This window comes from Centropristis striata, chromosome 3, assembly GCF_030273125.1.
Source record: "Centropristis striata isolate RG_2023a ecotype Rhode Island chromosome 3, C.striata_1.0, whole genome shotgun sequence".
NCBI classification, from domain to species: Eukaryota; Metazoa; Chordata; class Actinopteri; order Perciformes; family Serranidae; genus Centropristis; species Centropristis striata.
This window is the reverse complement of record NC_081519.1, coordinates 9,557,369-9,576,436: the sequence shown is the minus strand read 5'-3', so window position 1 is coordinate 9,576,436 and position 19,068 is coordinate 9,557,369. Positions and strand designations below refer to the sequence as shown.

Below are 19,068 nucleotides of genomic sequence, written 5' to 3'. Positions count from 1 at the left end.
TTTGTCTATGATTTATTCAAGCCATTTAACATATCTGAGAAAGAAACCTGTTGGGAAGAGCCATTAGTGTGGAAACCCATTTCCAATTCAAACAGTAAAAGAAAAACAACAAATCCTCCTGTAAGCCATCTGTTTCATCCGCCAATCATATTTCCTTTTGCTCCACCATGTCAACCTTTTCATCCTCTCCTGCATGTCTCTCAAGTTTCAATGGCTTGCCTCCCTCCTCAACAACAACAACAACAACAACAACAACAACAACAACAACACACACACACACACACACACACACATACCCCAATCCTTGTTTCGTCTGATCTGCCATCCAACGCTGGGTCCCCCTTCCTCTCCATTCTGCCCCTCCTTTTCCTTACACTCTCTCTCTCTCTCTCTCTCTCTGCCTGTATCTCCCTCCTTCCACAGTTGTCCTCACATATTAGGTTCCCCAGTCCTAAGAGGCAGAATTAGCCTCTGGAATCTTGTGCACTTGTTTCCCTTCGCTCCGAGGATAGAGGTGACAGCAGGAAGGGGGGAAAACACACACAGCAAAACAGAAAAACACAGAGAGGGATTAAAAGGAATCTTAAAAAAGAGACTGTGAGGAAGATGAAGAAGCTGAACATCAAGCTGTCTGCTGTTTGATGCAGCTACACTGTGGGCATGCGGCTGCCTGTGCCGAGTATTTCCCTCTCTACTCTGCAGCCGACTGCTGCGAGGTCTGCAGTGATGTCGATCGGTGCTACTTTATTTATGTCGTAACAGTAACGTGAGCGTGCTTTTATTTATTCCACTCAAAGAGGAGCTCTGTATTACTCTATGCTGGCTGACACACTGACCTTTTCGACTCTCTTCCGGACGAAGGATCAGGATCAGGATCAGGATCACTTCGAACCAATGTGGGGCTCAGGTAAGATCATCACCCTCTCCTGAGCGATGCAAAGCCACCCACAACTCTGAGCATTCCGCCTTTGATCACCTTAAAATGAACCGAGAGGTGGATAAGCCAAGATCCCCTCATTATTGCAATATTCCGAGCAGAAATAAAGAGCGAGTGACAGTCTTCCAAGAGGCTTTGAAGCTTTCTCTCTTTGATGAAAGTTAGGGCAGTCTCTAACAAACGTCAGCACTCGCTGTCAGACAAGAGTTCATTTAGCACTTCGACCTGGTCTGACCCGCCGACCTTTCACATACATCACCGGCATGATGCAGGGAAGGAATGATGGAAAAAGGAGAGGGGATAGAGGGAAAAGAAAGAAAGAGAGTGAGTTTAGGGCAGGCTGTGCATGTTATGATTCCTGATCAAACTGTCTCTTCATCAGCACCTTAGCAGGATGAAGAAGTTTGGCAGATGCAGGAGAATAATGAGCAATGTGGGGAAAAAGTGAAAGAAGTTTTGGGTTTTATGAGCTCAGGATACAAGTGATCTGCAAAGAAGTCGCGTGCACAAACCTCACTTGGATAGGTGCTGGGAACAAAAATGAATGCAAGAAACACTGAAACATAAAAGGGAAGTTGTGATTGCAGGTATTCTGATTACATGATTCAAACAATTCAGTCCAGTGTCAGCTTTTAAACTATCATAACAGACAAATGTCACAACTTAGTTAGTTTAAAGGTGCAATGTGTAAGATTTGGCCAGCTCTTTGGTTTAAAACATTCTTTAAATGAACCAACATCAATGGAGTGTATCAACTGATATCAATGGAGCGGGACAAAGTAGTTACACAATGTCAAAGATGTCGATGTGTTGTGTTGCAGAGATATCTATTGAAATTAGCATGCTAACAAGACAACCCTGGCCTGTCCTGTGTTTTAATATCTTTCGTGACTGGACTGGCGATGAGTCACTGCAGTACAGAAGTTTAGTTCAGAACTAAAAACCTGAATTAGGACCCACACATGCACTGAGATTTTGCGTTTAAGAGACTGTTGCAATGGTTTGCTCCCAAGAGTGTCTAGGTCCCTCCCAGCAAAGATCACTCCCTCAGTGAACAACAGACAGCAGAGAGGAGTCACAGGCGGCCATGCGAGACGGAGCAGAAGTGAGGCAGACTCAGCTAAGAGCAGCCCTGCAAAAACTCCTGTAAAGTGTCTTTCTCGCCAACACCTGCTGTCCAGTCAACAAGCTAGACGATATGAAACTGTGAATTGTGAACCAATGAACAGACAGCTGGCCAGAGGAACTTAAATTAAAAACATTTTTCAAGGTCAAGAATGAAATTTCACACTTTAAGTTACAATGTCGTAGATCTCCGGTTCTTTGGCAGAAACTATGGTCATAACCGGTAATTGCAGGTGTGTTTTTGGATCTCATTTTCACTTGATTTTAAAGTTTAAATGCCTCAGGTCATCTCCCTTTTCTTTGATGGTTGGATATAATAACAGTTTGCTTGCAGCACAAACAAAGACTAGGAAAAACAGAACATAGCTTCACACACCAGTGAGTTAAAGAGTGAGTCTGTTGCATTAGCTCCTCTCTGGTAGACCAACCACTGCTGAGTGTGTGTCTATTGAGGATTTTTTTCTGCTGTGTGTATTTATCAAAATATGTGTATTATATATATATACTGGGGTTGTTAGCTGATACAGTTTTTATTCAGTCAAAGTGTATTTTGTCAAGACTGATTGACATTATTTTCAAATGTTTGGAATCATAAAAATTCTTTCAGTAATAATTCTTTGTTGTCTATATACTAAACCATTTACCAGCCAACTCCTCAGCAAAGCATGTTTTTATGTTCTTGTACATGTGCTGTGAAGTACTTTCTACCTCTTACTATTAGTGTGCAAGACGCTGTCTAGTCCTGTTTGTGTTTATTTATGTACAATGTGAGCAGGTCATTCCCAGTCTCCATTATAGCAACACCTATTTTAACCTCTGAGGTGCAGTAAACAGCCGCTGTACTCTGTGACTCCGCTGCCTCACTCTGCCAGGAGGAGAGAAACACACTCCGTTTGTTGCTTTACGTCAAATAGATTTACAACCAAACTCAGCTGGCACAAACAGAAGAACCAGTAAAACCCCGCAAAAAGACACAATATTGAATAATCATATTGGGATCAGTCACCAGGGTTTGTCAAGAAGTGCTTCAAACAGTTTGAATGTGTCGTGCATTACTAAATTATACTTATGCATGCAGAACATAAACTGGCAGTTAATTAAGTGAGAATATGTTTCATAAGTTGCTTTCATCTCTTCATCTATGTCTGTTTGGCCACTTTAACCTGTAAGTGGCTGATTCAACACTATGCTTTGGGCCGTTTCATCCGTGTTACACATGAAGTGAAGACTTCATTAATTGTTGGCAGGCCTCCTCAGGACTCACTGCTAACGATCACGGCTAAAATTAGAGTTCAACAAGCCTGTCGACACATTTATGGCCCCCTTGAGCAAAATGAGAGAATGATAGGATGGTTGAGGTCACATGCACACAATCACACACACACACACACACACACACACACACCTGCCTACTGACTGTACTGTACTCTACCAACTTTAAGCATTACATCTATACTTTATATGCAAGAAAAGTTTTTATTGTGCTCTGTACTCTGCTACACTGTTCGCCAGTCCTCCAACAAGTACTTATTTAAAAATCACAGATTTAAAGTTAAGACATTTTAAAATTAATCAATGGTTTATTATTAAACCAGATTATGCTTTGCTTTAAAATGTCAATGTGTGATGGAGCAATATGAGATCAGTCTAAACCCTGATTCAAACCATACACTGAAATATTCGTTTGTTTGCTTGTTTTCTGTCTAATGAACGGGCCATGATGTAGGCAATGAACTGTCAAATAGCAGCCAAGCACTGCAACAAATCAGCAAACACTCTAACAAAAAAGATCTGGACCCCAACAAAAGCCAAAGTTGACTTTTTTATAGTCTGACATAAAAGATGAAAAGGGTTGTGGTTGAAAAGGCAAGCAAGAGAATCTAAAGTGAGTTTTTTTGTTTAATAAACTACTGCTACTACAATACTTTTACATGGGTTTTCTATTCATCTAATGTACATGCTAGTATAAATAAATGACTCATGTAAATCCATGCAAAAAAACCCAAACACTTAAAGGCATGCAAAGCAACGTTACTGAGCCTCATTCTGCTCCATCTTATTTAATTCATAATATGAACGACACATTGTGTATTGTGGGTTGATAACCTCTCAGCAGCAACAGGAGCACAAAATGAAAATGTCATCAGGTTCCAGGATTTATTTTGCCATGAGTCAAAGTATTGGACATATTCAGACTTTGACTTGATGATGGTGCGAGAAGAAGAGATCACTAAAGTACAGTAAAGCTTATCCTGAAGATTAGGGAGGAGGGCATCCTCTGCTCTTCGCAGATGGGGTTGTTCTGTTGGCAAAGGTAGCTGAATGTGAGGCAAGCCAGATGAGAGTCAGCACCTCTCAGTCTGAGGTCATGGTTCTCTGATACTACTTCAAGCAAAGACGTTCAAGTATCTCAGGTTGTTGTTCATGAGGAGGAATGGAGTGTAAGATGGACCAGCTGTTGAAGGTAAACATCTCGATTTACCAGTCCATGCTCCCACCCTCACTTATGGTCATGAGCTTTGGGCAGTGACTATAATAATTATATTGTGGATTCAAGTGGTTAATAAAGAGTAACAGGGTTTAGAGATAGAGTGAGGAGCTCAGACATTCAGAGGGAGCTCGAAGTAGAGCCGTTTCTCCTTCGCGTGAAAAGGGACCAATTGAGGTGGTTCAGGCATCTGATCAGGATGTTTTCTGGGCTCTTCTTCCCGTTAGAGGTGTTTCAGACACGTTTAACTACTGAGGCCCCAGGTTGGCCCAGAATACTCTAGAGGGATTATATGTCTGGTCTGGTCTGGGGGACGCCTCAGGGTTCCCCAGGAACAGCTCGAAAGCATTGCTGAGAGATGGAAGTGGAAAACTTTGCCCAGCTTGCTGCCCTCACGACCTCTGGCATCTAGCATGTAGGGCAGCCTACATGGTGCTGCATCCTGTTTACGTATGCAGCTGTTTTTGCAGACAAAGGTCCTCCAGTGGATGGATGGATGGACAAAGATATTTAAAAGCTGGCGTCTTGACTGCACCTGTAAATTAGATTACTTGTTTTTTTTGTGTAAATTACTGCATGTTGGCTTGACACGGTTGAACTCTTATTGCAACTCTCCTGCAATAAAAGGTTAATATGAGAACTTGGACAGCGCTTCTGCTGCTACATGCATAAAGTTTTGCATATATTTGAATAGTAAAAGCTTACTTCAGCTCATTCTTCAATTAAGTGTACGGTCTTCTATTAACCTGGTATAACATCTTTCAACCCTAACAAGCTTTTTTTTTTCTCTGAGAACCAGCTAAGTGTTTTAATAAGTGAACATCTTAAAGCCGTACTGCACTGTACATCTCCCACACACATGCAGGATGGTGTGTCACCTGAGTCCAGTGGTCCGGTTTCAGTTTCCCATGGTGACATCCATTAAAGTCATGCTGTGTCTGCCCCTTCACCCTCACACAGCCACATTAGCACCTGGCCCATTGGCCACAACAATACACTTACCTGCATTATTCAGCCCGACTCAACTAATGAGGAAACCTTATCTCTCTCTCACACACACGCACACACACAAACCCTATCTTGGGTTCCCAAAAGCTTAAACACACACACACAGGCTGGCACAGAGCATTATCTGCTTCACTGTGTATTTATTTGTTATAAATTATGTATAAATGGATCACTTCATGTTGCCTAAAGCTGGAGGTCATGCTGCCTGATCTGGTGGGAAAATAGTTTGATGAAATCTTGAATATACATCAGCTTTGAATACACTGAGCTAAGTACTAAGCTTAGTTCTTGAGCTCATTCAGCACTCTCTGCCTGTCAAACAGCTGTCTGCACGCTCCTTCATCCTCCCGCTCCATCACATCTTCCACATTTCCTCACCTTATACACTTTCATCCTCAGTCAGTCTGTGTTAACCTCAATCTCTCCTCCCCTCCCTCCAATGCTTCATCGAGTCTCTCGAGCTGTCAGTCTCAGTCGCACCTCTGGGTCTGCTTTTTCGCTTCGCTCTGTTCAAACAGTTATCTGGAAAGGCAACTACAGTGTGAACTCGGTCAGCATTTTCAAATTTTAACACCCAACACTCAGGTAGAAAGGGAGACCAGAGCAGGCATAGCCTGATTTAGAGGGGGGGGGGGGGGGGGGGGGGTATATTGAGGGCAGACGTATTTGAGATGCTGGAGCACAAGGCGGAGAGACGAGGGAGAAGGGAGAGAAAAAAAAACGTCAATAGTAAACAGCAGAAAAGGGGTGACAGAGAGAGAGGGAAAGCAGAATAGACAGCAGCATTATCACTCCATCAAACACCCCAAGAAAATGCACAACACTGGCTGCTCTCATTGGCCGAGCCTCCAGCCAATCACAGCTCAGGAATGCAAGGTGCCTTTAGGTTATACCCAACCCCAAAATATGAGATAGAGAGCGAGAGAGAGAGGCACGCTGTGGTGCAGAGGTTCCTCCAGTGAGGCAGGGCTCCATCTCAGCTGTATTCTCTGGTGTTCCTCCTGCTGGAGTGAATATATAACAGTGAATAAATTACAGGCTTCCTTGCAGTAGACTGAGTGCGTGTTGTGTTGCAGTCGGGTCTGCTGCTGCTGTGCTCCTCCTCTGGCAACAGCTGGCTGAGCAGGAGACGCGTGTAGAGATCTGAAGGAGAAGCATCTCATGTGGACGAGGGAGAACGGAAGAGACACGGCGTAGGGATGCAAAGTGAAGGTTGTGATGTTGGGATGTCTTTTTCTGTCTCACATTGAGTTTTGAGAGGCAGAGAGGAGGACGCTTAAGGTTTTGAGCCAGTAGCTGATCGAGAGGGGGAGAGAGAAGCGAGAGGATAACGCGGGAAACAGAAGTTGACAGTGGACGTGTACAGGATGATCTTAGGTAAGACGATATCAGAAAGCTTTTCGCTCTTTGCTCCTATTGATTTTTTTTTTACAGTCACATTCCTCTCCTGCCAAGGTGATCTGTCATCTCTGGCACAAACTTTTTGTCTGCGTGTGCTCCTGTTGCCAACTTAGATGTGTATTAGATGATGCGTTTACTGTGTAATTTAAACTGCTTGATGGAAGCGTTGCTCTCTTTGGAAAGTCAGCGTGAGCACGGCTGCTTGCTATTCCTGTTCTTGTGACGTTCCTAATAGAACTTCATCCTCATTCATTTGTGTGTTCATGAATCCTGCAGCCATCACAATTATTCATATATGCACATGAGAGGCTCTAGATTTTGTGTCCTATATGCACATACACAAAAAGACAGAAAAGGTCAAAAGGCCATACTGTGAATACTGCAAATGTACGGTGGACCTTCTCTAAAATAGCTATGTGTTCAAAAGCACTGAAACAAACCGGTTAGTTGAAATATAATAAAATAAATGATGCAACAATATACCTTTCACTTAATTTTATAAAAGTGTAAAAAAGTGTATGTGTTATATACAAATTGGGTTTTATTTATGTTTTCTTGAAAGCTTTTAGTGTATTTAGTGTGATTATGTTGATGTTTTTCAATGCAGAATCTTAGCAATACTAAGCTTTATTAAATGAAATACACAAGGGGATTTTGGAATGGGAATTAGCCTTTAAAACATTCACATCTGAGCTGGATTTTATTAAAAGCAGAAAATACAGATTCTTTAAATTAATTTTCCTTTTGAATGAATGTGACGCAGTCATAAACAGTAGACTTTCAGTTCCATCATGTCAGTTTATCAATATTAATGCTTGCTTTTAGTCTTAAATTTGATTAACTGCAATGACCTTGTTCCATGCCTTTGTGTGTTAACTAAATATTTGACTACTTTATTTTTGTTTGCTTGCTCTTACGCCTGCTTGAGTCTTCCTGTGATCTGAGTGTGAGTTTGAGCTTGTGGTAATCCCTCCCCGGAGCTGAAGCTTTAACTGTGTATGCATACGCACACTAAACACACTGACACAAGATCACAACAACACAGGGTTTTATATACTGTATTAGGTTCCTTTTACTGAGATAGAGATCTAAGTCCCAAGACCAAAATAGTGTCCATGAAAGGCGATGACAGCGACAGTGTTGATGGAAAAAGATGGAGGGACAGACATGGAGAAAAAGTCTCCTCTCCGTTAGTCCATCCCTGAAAAAATCTCTCCATCTGCCACTGCCATCTAAATAGTGTATTTCTTTAATTAAAGCCAAATTCAAACATGTCGACACAATCAGCAATGGAGTATGAAAGAAATGTGAAAGCAGGCTCATCTCCCTCGGTGCAGAGCACTGTGCAGTGCAGTTTAGTAACTTAGTGATTTTTATGATGAATATTTCAGATCCAGAGGTTTGAGGTCTTTATTTATTTAAAAAAAATGGGCCAAGGCTTCTTCTTGTCTGACGCAAAGACCTCACACAGCACTATAAAAAAAGCCCCTGTGGCTTGCGTCACTGTTCACTCAACCAGTATGAAGTAATCCATACATAAAAAAATCTCCCTACTCATCAATGTCCTCAAAAAGAATCACAGGTGCATGCTGTCACTGATGACCTTTGAATCGAGGCAATGCAGCGAGGGATGAAAAGTATCGACATTTAAAACAGAGAAATGTGACTTTCACTCTGTATGTTTGACATATTTCATATGTCTGTGCCCGAAAAACAATGAACAGAACGAAAGCAGCAGGGAAGGTCAAGTAACTGTGAAGGTCTATAGTTACAGTATATGCACTGTATACAGTCACACAAATTTATACAGTCTGTCTGCACAAGATGAAGCATTTGTCGTCTATTCAAGTGCCTGAAACAGACTGTTTAACTTATCTGACAACGACCTCAAGCAAAGGCACATTTTATTAGCAACCCAAAACCTCTTATGGAGGAGCTTGGTGGGGGGGGGGGGGGGGGGGGGGGGGGGGGGGGGGGGGGGCTCCTTTATTGGAAGTCAACCATTGGATCACTGTGGCACCTCGTGATGTCACAACAAAATAACTAGTGCCAAATATTTTCTATATAGCTTCTCTTACTTAGTTTGGCAATTTCTTGCACAAAGCACTCCTCTTTCCACAACCGTAAACATCTTGAAGTGAACATGTGAATGGATGATATCAGATGGATGTTGGAAAACTATGCCCACTTATTTTCAATGACCTACAGTATGCAATCATGCAAGTTGTGACTCAATTACAATTGTGTTAGCTCAGAGGGCAATAACTTGTAACATGCTAATATGTTTCAGTCTGATTCAAAGCAGTGGACCAGAGTCATGTCATTAACATGACCACATATTGTGTATTCTGGTCCTGACATCAACTAACTGGGTTTCTGTGCCTGAACCTAATCAAACAGTCCTACAGCACTGTATGGACTGGTTGTGAAAGGGATTTTTTTTCTCCTGCTAATATGGGAGTATATGTTGTTTTGGAAGGCAATGAAAAACATATTTGTCATTTAGATTGAAGGATTTGGGCTTATAATTATAAAAGTAGAAGGCCTTGGAACCTGCTGCACAAATCACTTAACGTCTGTAATTTACTGGTTTCAAGGTTGCCAAAAATGGCAAGAGGGCAAATAGGCTGAGCATAGAGTCTCTTTGTTGTTTATTGTCCTGAAGGTATGCAGACCACAGCGGAGCGTGACTCTTATCCTGCATAACCCAAGACCAAGCTATAGCATAAAACCACACTCTGGCCCTCAGACTCCAATCTGCTCCCAAAATATAGCCTGTAATTTTCTGTTTCTGTGGATAAAAACAATATGCTATATGCAGATCAGCTGCATACATTCTCTTTTTATTCCATTTGGATTTTTCTGTCTATTGAAGATCAAGTATTCGTTGGCTTTGTGTGCTCTCTATTGTTTAAAATCATAAGGACGTGCACCTGGCTTCTGCACGTCTGATGCTATTGTTGTGTGTGTGTGTTCGCCCTTTGAACATGTGCCTTTGTGTGTTTGCTTGTGTACTTTACTTGCTCAGGTTTCTGTAGGCCTGTATCTGCAGCGCTGTGTTCTGCCAGCTCCCAGCAGGTGTGTAAATGGTTTGACACACAGAATAATGATGTGGGGCAGGGCTGCGGGTCATGTTGACATGGTGGATCTCTTAATGGTCCTTACTTTGCTCTGCATGGTTTCATGCGGCAGCGCTCTCTGTTTGCCTCAAACTGTGCTACATCAGGACCGCAGTGTAATGAAAGAGAGAGTTGGCAGCCACGTTCAGGTTGTTCTGACGCCTCCCTAAAGAGCTCAAGCCTAAGAGGAGCTACAGATAGATGTTCACAAGCCGTTTTATTAAAACTAAGCTCTCCAGGATCCAGCATGTTCACATTTACACAACTGCCCAGAACTCAAAGGTACATATGGATTAAATCAATATAACTGTGGTTCTTAAATATTCTGTTGAAATAAAATCTTTACTGTTTACCATCCTTTCTGTAGCTTAAAGTGGAAATCTGGTATTGGGCCTGACATGACCTGCTGGGTTCAGGCTGGGCCAGACTGTAAATTCCAAGAATTCCTCCAGGCTTGAAATGGGTTGTGTTCATGGTTTGTTTCTATTTAAATGCAGACCTTATAGTCTGTGTAATGTCACGTCTGTGTGTGACAGCAGCTCAACTTTTGAAAGGTTTCTCGTTGTTGTTCAGGCTTGGGTCAGGCTTGGACAGAAACTATGCAGGTGGTTGACCTTCATATTTTGTCTATTGAAACTAGTGGTTATGATACATTTTACTCACATATTTGCTCCAGATATTAGGAGAGCGAAGTCCAATGGGGTGAGGGGAGCTAGTCTCCCATAGCTTTGCAACAAAAACTACCCTAGCAGAAACATTTGTCGTTGAGGATGTGTTTAGAGAGAACAAAGGATAAATTCAGATGTGGCATTATTCCATACAAAGCTGATAGAAAGAAGCTAGTGGTCTTGAATAAAGGCAACGTCTATCTTTGAGGCACAAACTGAGGCAAATAAACATTTGCATGAGTTAAAAATGGTCCACCATATTAAAAGACGTACTACGTTCTGATCTGATGCCCCTTCATACTTACTTTGTGCAGGTTAACCAACAATATCTGATGTTTGGAAAATGAACAGTGGTGTTTAGGTTGCTGTACATTTTGGCCGCCTAGAAAAGTCTACAGAGTTTTGTAAAAGACGCTCTGAGGAATAGGCTGTTCATTTAGCATTATAGCTGTACCTTGCTAACTAAGCTAGCTAGTGTTAGCTGATAACGTAGCACCCTCCTCCTCAACTTCACCCTCTCATACAAATATGGTCACTTCAGGTTCCAGAAAACCACGATGGCGACGGCCAAAATTCAGTCAAAGCTTCAAAAAAGGCAACAAAACAATGCTCGATGTCGATGTCCACTTCTTTTATATAGTCAACACTTGCTGTAACATCTGATTCTGTCGTTCCTATTGGGAGAACATTCTCAAAATGTTTTCAACTTCCAGAAAACATTGCACTGATCCTGAGTCTTTATGAACTTCATAAATGTACAGAGATGAAAGGAAACAGAAGAAATACTTATATCCCTGGAAGTCAAATTCAAGTGAGTAACGCAAGCGAAATAATCCCATAACTCCTGTCTGGACACACCTCGACTCCAACCAGAAGTGAACACAGAAAGCTGCTGGTAATCCGATATTCTCAGAAATATCACTTCTTTTTTTCCTTTCGACCCCATGGCAAAAAGTCAGCTTGTCTCATATGAGACAAACATGCAGCACTCTGACAACCAAACAAAGAATCCTGCAAATGCACATAAAAAATTAATGGCTTTTTTGCACATTTATTAAGTCATAAAAAAACAACTGTGTATTTATGTGTGCCGAATGTTGATGTGTCATACATGTGTGCTAGTTAACAAGGAGTCTTTGATTTATTAAAAAAAAAAAATCACATATGTTGTTCATCATTTTATATGCGTTAGTCCATTTTATTTTTACAATATTATTTTCAATATAGACCCAAGGATTGTTTGGAGTTGGTGAAGGGTGTCGAGTGAGAGGAAAATAGAAATCTACTGTTAATGTAATTATTAAACAAAATTGTATTTGGGGGGAAAATAAACTGAACCATACATGACCTGTCTTCCCGACTGCATGTCTCAGAATCTTTGTATGAACTTCAAACAAGACATGACATGTAGACAACCTACGGCGAGGGCAACAAAATAACCCGAGATTGTTCATGCGCGTATGACATTTTACATGTGACAGACAAAGGTTAACCCTTACAAGCAGCTGTGCCATTTGGTCAGCTTTTTCCACTTTGACAATGTTACCATGAGCTTTTTAACACATGGACAGTGCAGTTAGTTTGGCTGTGTGGAGTATAACCACTTCCTTCAGTTAACAGATGGCATTTTTTCTGTACATTAACCTGCAGGTTAACATGGCTCTTTACCTCCTCTGGTCACCTTGGACTCACCTCAAAACATGCGGCTCCCTCCCCCCTCCTCCTTGCCTCACCCCCCCCCCCCCCCCCCCCCCACTCCACATCCAGACCTCTTTTCCTCGCTCAATCGACTCGATCCACTCAGCCCCTCTGCCATCATTTCTTTCCATGCTCCTCGTCAAGCTCGTCATCTCCACTTCCCTTGCCAATCAGGGTAGTTTCTACCTCGCTGCGATGTTTCGTAATCCGGCGCTGCGGAAAGACAGACAGAATTTTTCATGAGAAAATTGTTAGCAGGGAAAAGTCCAAACACAGCAGTGTGCTACCATCATTACATAATGATTTTAATTTTAATGAGAGCAGAGCGAAATCTGTAGGGGAAAACAAAAGTCTTCATTAATTGCAAATACTGCATGAAATCAGAGAGTGGAGCTGCAGAAGGACTGGCTGATCTCAAGAGCACTGCATAAAAACAGACACACACACAAACACACACACATTTCCAGTGAAAGAGGACTTCTGAGAGTTCTCGGGGAGGTGGCATTTAAGCCTGGCCACTGGGGCGCAGAGCATCTATCATTAAAACAAAGTGCACACTGAAATCAACTGTGTTCTCCTCCACAAGCACTCCGCTCTCCTCTTCACTGTGTCCCCTCCTCACTGTCCAGATCTCACACAGACAAACACAACATTAATCAGTGTTGAGCCTATAAGTTATTCCTTTTACAGCATCATTCATTCACACTACAAAGGTTTGTGTGTGTGTGTGTGTGTGTCTGTGTGTGTGTGTGTGTGTGTGTGTGTGTGTGTGTGTGTCGCCTGTCCCTAGCTTAGGTTGAAATAGCTGCCTTTGACTCGCGGGTAAGCTGAGCTGCAGTAAATTGGATTTCATGCTCAGTCCTTCACAGCAGCAGTATGCGACACTAAGACAGAGCCATCTTCCCTCTGCAATCACGACAAAGTTAGCACTGTGTTTCTTTAAAGGTTAGAGCCTCTAACACAGTTCCATTACATCTACACCACATGGGAGGGAGCTGACATAACAAATAATTTCAAATATATTTTGCAGAGAGCTGGTTGTAATGTCACCTGATGCCAAAATGTGGCAACGCAGCATTCCTTCAACAAACAAGCAAACGAGTCATAAATCATTTGAAAAGATGACGATCGTCAACAGACTCATGGAGGCCTCTGCCAACGAATGTTGGATCGACTCCTGAGCAAAGACAAACAAGAACACAGTGGACCAGGTGGTTTTTGGGTTAACGGATCCGCTGACACCACTGAGTTGTCCCCGCTGCAGTGACAGCGACGGGCTTTTGTCAGGGGGAGGCTGGCTAATCTGCCACAGAAGCTCATTTCAGAGTCCTCTGTGCACAGCAGCCCATTTAGATGCAGATGTGAGGCGGCTGGCATCATGTGCTAAGCCAGTCCTCCTGAGTGTGGAGCTGGAACTAAAGGTGGCTGCATTTCCTTCTTCTTCTTTTTCTTTTTTATTTCTCTCTTCCTCAGTGGGACCCTGCAGTGCTTCTGCCTCTCGTCAGACTTCATTCTGTTAGACAACATGTCACCCAGTCTCCTGTCCCATCATGGAGCACAAAGATGGAGGCAGGCAGGGAATACAGAGAGGCTCCAGCGACGTCACTGACATTGACATTACCTCTGTGATCATTAAACCTAAATTGGCTAAATGAATTGCCAATTTGAGAGGCCTTAGTCACAGCACATTGGTGTGTGCATGCCTGTGTGCACACACGCCCGGGTTTGTGAAATCTACTGTGACGATAAGATTCTGTCTCTGGTTGTCTTTTTTTTTTTTTATCCCCCCTCTCTGCGTCTCTTCATTTCTGTCCAACTACCTCTCTCTCACAATCTACACAAAAATCCAATAAGCTATTACACAGACATTGATCTTTTTCTCGCACAAACATTTGCATTAGAAAAAAAAAATCAGTAAGATGAGGGGCCGGGTGAGACAGCGCTGTCTGTTCATTTTAGTGGAGAGAAGGCGCAATAGACGCTAAGGCCTGGATTTATAGAGTTTGGCAGCACTTTAACACTTTAACGCTCCTCAGAATGTGTCCAATCAATGCACACCCTCCCTGCATGGTCGCTGTTGAAGAGTCGTGGCGTTCGCTTATCTGATGTCATTGTAAATCACTCAGGAGGAGGGTAGGTCAGGGGATGGGGGTGCTACACTCACACTGCATCGAGCTGCCGTGGATTGTGCAGAATATGACCCTGAAAACACTGTGTGCCAACGTTAAATACATCGCTCCATTGTGAGCGTCTGCACAGCACATGCAGATTTGTAAGTAACAGCAGACATGCTTTGACCTTTAAATTGTAATGTGGCGTAAAATGAGCTGCGGATTTACCAGAAGCGTGTCAGGAATACGCTTCACTAACCAGAGGAAGCACAATGATGATACCTCAGAGCCAATCCATAAAGCTGAGACATTATTGTCCAACTATATGCTTTGTTAACCACGTGTTTAATTGTCTCCAAGACGTTTTCCACCCGGCTTTCTTTATAGCTTTTGAACAACAACTAGAAGCAAAAGAGAAAGTCATAGGCAGCCTTGAATTTTAAATTTGTTAGGGACCAAAACCTTCAATTAATTAATATGTGTGTAGCTTAAACCTGATACATCTTATTTCTCAGTGCTTAACAGCTCTCCTGTTGTCTTGTTCCTTTAATACCATGAGCGTGGGCACTGTATTGTATATTTTGATCCAATACAATATACTGTCCTGTAAATACTCACTAGCTTAACAAATGTGTATTATTCTGCAACTGAATATAGTCCCCAACAAATACACGGAGTCCCCAGCTGTTTAAATGTGCAATATGTATATATATCATAAAAATAATATACAATAACAAAAGAAGAAGCAATTGCATCATTCCAGTCAATTTTTTCCCTGGTTGGAATTCCTTCAATATCCATTGCCAAATTATCCACAGAGGTCTTCTACTCTTCATAACAAATGGACCTGGTGTTTTAAATAAAATAAAGCACCGAATATAGCAGTTTCATGTTAAATATTTGCTCAGCTTGTTTCGCTGACAACTTAAGATCCAGACGTCCGATGACTGAAAAAATGTGGCTCACAATTGGACAAAAATCTATTATAATAACACGCATCACAAGCGCTTGTACCAAGGAGATACGATGACAGTGACAGGCATTGGACACAGGGTATGTCCTTGATTGAAATAACATATTTTAGTTCACAACTCAACAAGAAATATTACATAGGTTAAGTCGTTTCAGACAATATATGTTGCATGTTGTGTGCAAGTGTTTATCTCAAACCCGTTTTTAAAAATGTAATCTTCTCTACGAATGAATGGTTACAATAAAAGATGGACTAACATGTTAGTTTGGCTCCTTCCTGGGATATTTTGTCTTTAAATGCAGAATATCACCATTCTTAAATTCTATTATAAACATTTTTTTAGAAGACGGGAATAAAAATGACGTCAAACGTTCTGTGAACATTTAAGAACATTACCGGAGTTATTTTTATCTTGTTACTGCTGACACTCATTCCTTGGTGATATCTGGTGTTGAGCGTTCACTCATTCCTTCATGTTCGTACGTTGGTGAGCTAAGGTGTGTTATTACCGCTCAGCACAAACCTTGCTGTGGTTGGTTTACAGAGGTGATAATGGCCGCCATGTGAGCTGCAGGATCCATGGCATGTCTGGAGGACATTTAAACCGTGACCTCCTCTTTTATATTTCATTTCCCTTCCTTCCTTCTGAACTCTCCACTTCTCATGCAGCATATGCAAAAGCCGCCACACACAAAGGACAATAGATACAGCTGAGCTTCAGCTGCCACAGCCGCAAGAGGACTGGAGCGGTCTTAAGAGGAATGCCAGAAGTAGAGACTTTCCCCTCCATCTATTTCTGATCCTGACAGCACATTCTTTACGTCTCCCCTGCTGTCAGTGAAAGGAGCCTCCTCTGCTGTTCCCAAAATAGCCTTTTCTTTCACTTCATATTGACAAGTGACCAATTTTTCTTTTCAAATGTAACAAATTGTTAAGTCGTCATCACAAAGTAGTGGCAATAAAGGACGACTATTGCATATAATCTCAGGAGAAAAGATTATTCAAATTTTCTCTGCATATCCAGATTGGGCCTGAAGCACCCTGCTGTTTTCTTACACTAAATGGAAGAACTACAGGAAGCAGAAGCAGAGATGAGAGAGCTAAAACAGAAAGAGGATGAGCAGAAGGGGGAACAAAACAGTGAGGAGAACTGGTGCTGGAGTGAGAAGAAGTACAGATGAGGCAGGCAGACAGAATAAGGGACCATGAAATAGGGATAGAAAACTGCTTGGTGAGAGAGAGACAGAGGGAGAAATAGAGAAAAGGCGGATATCTGCAGCTCCCCAGCTGCGAGGCTTAGGGAGCTTAGCCCTCCTGCCCATCACAGAAGACTCCTCAAGTGCAGGCATTCACCGCTGCTCAGCTACTACTGAGAGAAAAGTGAGCAGCGGGAGCAGAGAGAGGAGGCTCGAAAGGGGAAAATGACGCAGAAGATGAGGTTTCAGATTGAGAAAAAGGGGCGTACATAACTAAAATGGAACAAGATTGTCTGCCTGTCCATCAATTTTCGCCACAGCCATTCATCCAATCAACTTGTTGTGTGTTTAGTTTGAGACCCAAGGAAGTGCAGTGTGAAGTGTGTCTGTCTGAAAATACTGCAGACAGTTACTGCTCCTGGCCATGAAACAGTCTGGCACAAAACACCCTGTAAAACCACAAAATATTGTTTTTACACTGTGGTTTTTTTACCGAATAAACAAACAAGTTTTATCATGTTAATTAGTGACCTTTAGTGGTGCTGGTGGGCAGAAAATTTTGACCTATTCCTTTTAGAAAATATTGAATTAAATGTGGTGTAGTCGTTAGCACCTTCGCCTCACAGCAAGAGTATAAAGTGCATGTTCTCCCCGTGTCAGCATGGGTTCTCCCCGGGTCCTCCAGCTTCCTCCCACAGTCCAAAGACATGCAGTTTAGGTTTAATTGGTGACTCTTAATTGCCCGTCGGAGTGAATGAGAGTGTGAATGGTCGTCTGTCTCTATGTATGCCCTGTGATAGTCTGGCGACCTGTCCAGGGTGTACCCCGCCTCTCACCAAATGTCAGCCGGGATCTGCTCCAGCCCCTTCGCAAGTTTGGATAAGTGGTTAAGGATAATGAATAAATGAATGGAAGCTGTTGTTCTCTTGTTATTACCAAAACTGTGCAATGGTTTCAGTTTGTAATTATCCTCTATAAGAGGAACAACTGGTGTGTTGTGGTTTTGTGCTTTCCCCGTCATTTTTTAATCTCTAATTTCCCTGTCTGTGCATCTACCACAGGAAGTGTAAACCGACCAGGGCCGGTCCCTGCCTTCCTCCGGAGCCCATCAGTCATCCCAACCCCGCTGGACATGAAGCCCTTCCTCCAGTTCCCGCTGGAGTCGCCTCACCCGGCCAGCATTGGCCTCTTCCACAACTTTAACACAGTGAGTGCACACAAGCATACCTCAACACACATGTGCACACATGTGCACACACACACACACACACACACACACACACACATATGGCGTCTGGGATTTGTTATCGTCTTGTTTCACTTAGCAGGAGACAGAGTTGGTATTCAGTGGTGTAGTTGGAGCGGAGCCTCCGGAGTGACGACAAGTGATAAAGTGCTGAGGATTTATACAGTATAATCCAAAATGATAAGGTGACAGCTGTTTACTTTTTATTCAGCGGAGTGAGTTTCAGCATAATTGAGAAAATGCCCTGGCGAGTGTTTTACTGCACTAAAATGAGTTACAGCTAATCAATTGTATAAGAGGCACGGGGCTGGATTCTCCACAGTCAGCATTTTCTGTGGCTCCATCTCATTTCTAGATTGGGTTTCATGTGAAGGTCAGCGGGGCGACAAACAGGGCTGCACGTGAACCCCCTACGCACGCACGCACACACACACACACACACACACACACACACACACACACACACAATCATCAGGCTTATCTTCATGCGCTCAGGCAAAATGACCCTGCCTCAGGTTAATGATTCATCCCGCTTCGGCGAGGACATTGTGTGTGGCCACTAGTGCCAGAGCACCTCCAAATCACTCTCTGTCCATGCAGTAAAATTTAAACAAGTCCAAAACACTGCTGTCATCCAGTGATAGAAAGCTGCGGCTCAGTGAGAGTCTCTAACGACCAGCCTGCTCGTCTTTAGAGACAGTAAGGACAGAGAGAAGGGCACACTGCCAAAAAATACTCAATTACTGTATTTATTGTTTCAAACAGTTATGCTCCAGTTTGGGTTGAAACTTTTTGTGGAGTGTGGAGTTCTGCGAGATAGTAGCAGAGCTTATATCAGGTCTGACTCACCAGGGTTACAGGTAATTTCCAGACACTTAAGATTCTCAGGAGTATACTGAAGGTCTCGCCTTCTTACACTGAGACCGAAGCGGCGCAGCGAGGCAGAGGGAGAGAGTGAATCTCTGTCACTCTGTTGATTTCAAACGCTCCATACCCATATGACACAGTGTAATTTACTGCTGCAACAAAGAGCTCCACTGTTTGGGGGAGAAGAGAGTGAAAGCGGAGACAGAAAGTGGACTAATAGGTTAATGAGGT

The 19,068-nt window shown here is 42.6% G+C and overlaps 1 protein-coding gene across 2 annotated transcripts in view; it reads left to right on the top strand.

The window, feature by feature from the left end:
• The first annotated feature begins 880 nt into the window (after positions 1-880).
• The window catches only part of LOC131968695 (zinc finger protein 385A-like), a 33,179-nt gene continuing 14,991 nt past the window's right edge, over positions 881-19,068 (top strand). Inside the window, exons 1-2 of one of the 2 annotated variants that reach the window (XM_059329682.1) lie at positions 881-907; positions 17,786-17,931. In XM_059329682.1, coding sequence (XP_059185665.1) covers positions 895-907; positions 17,786-17,931 — 159 coding nt within the window. In that variant the 5' untranslated portion in view covers positions 881-894. Of the gene's footprint in view, positions 908-6,493; positions 6,936-17,785; positions 17,932-19,068 lie in introns of those variants that run through there. The other variant, XM_059329683.1, reaches the window with a different exon arrangement.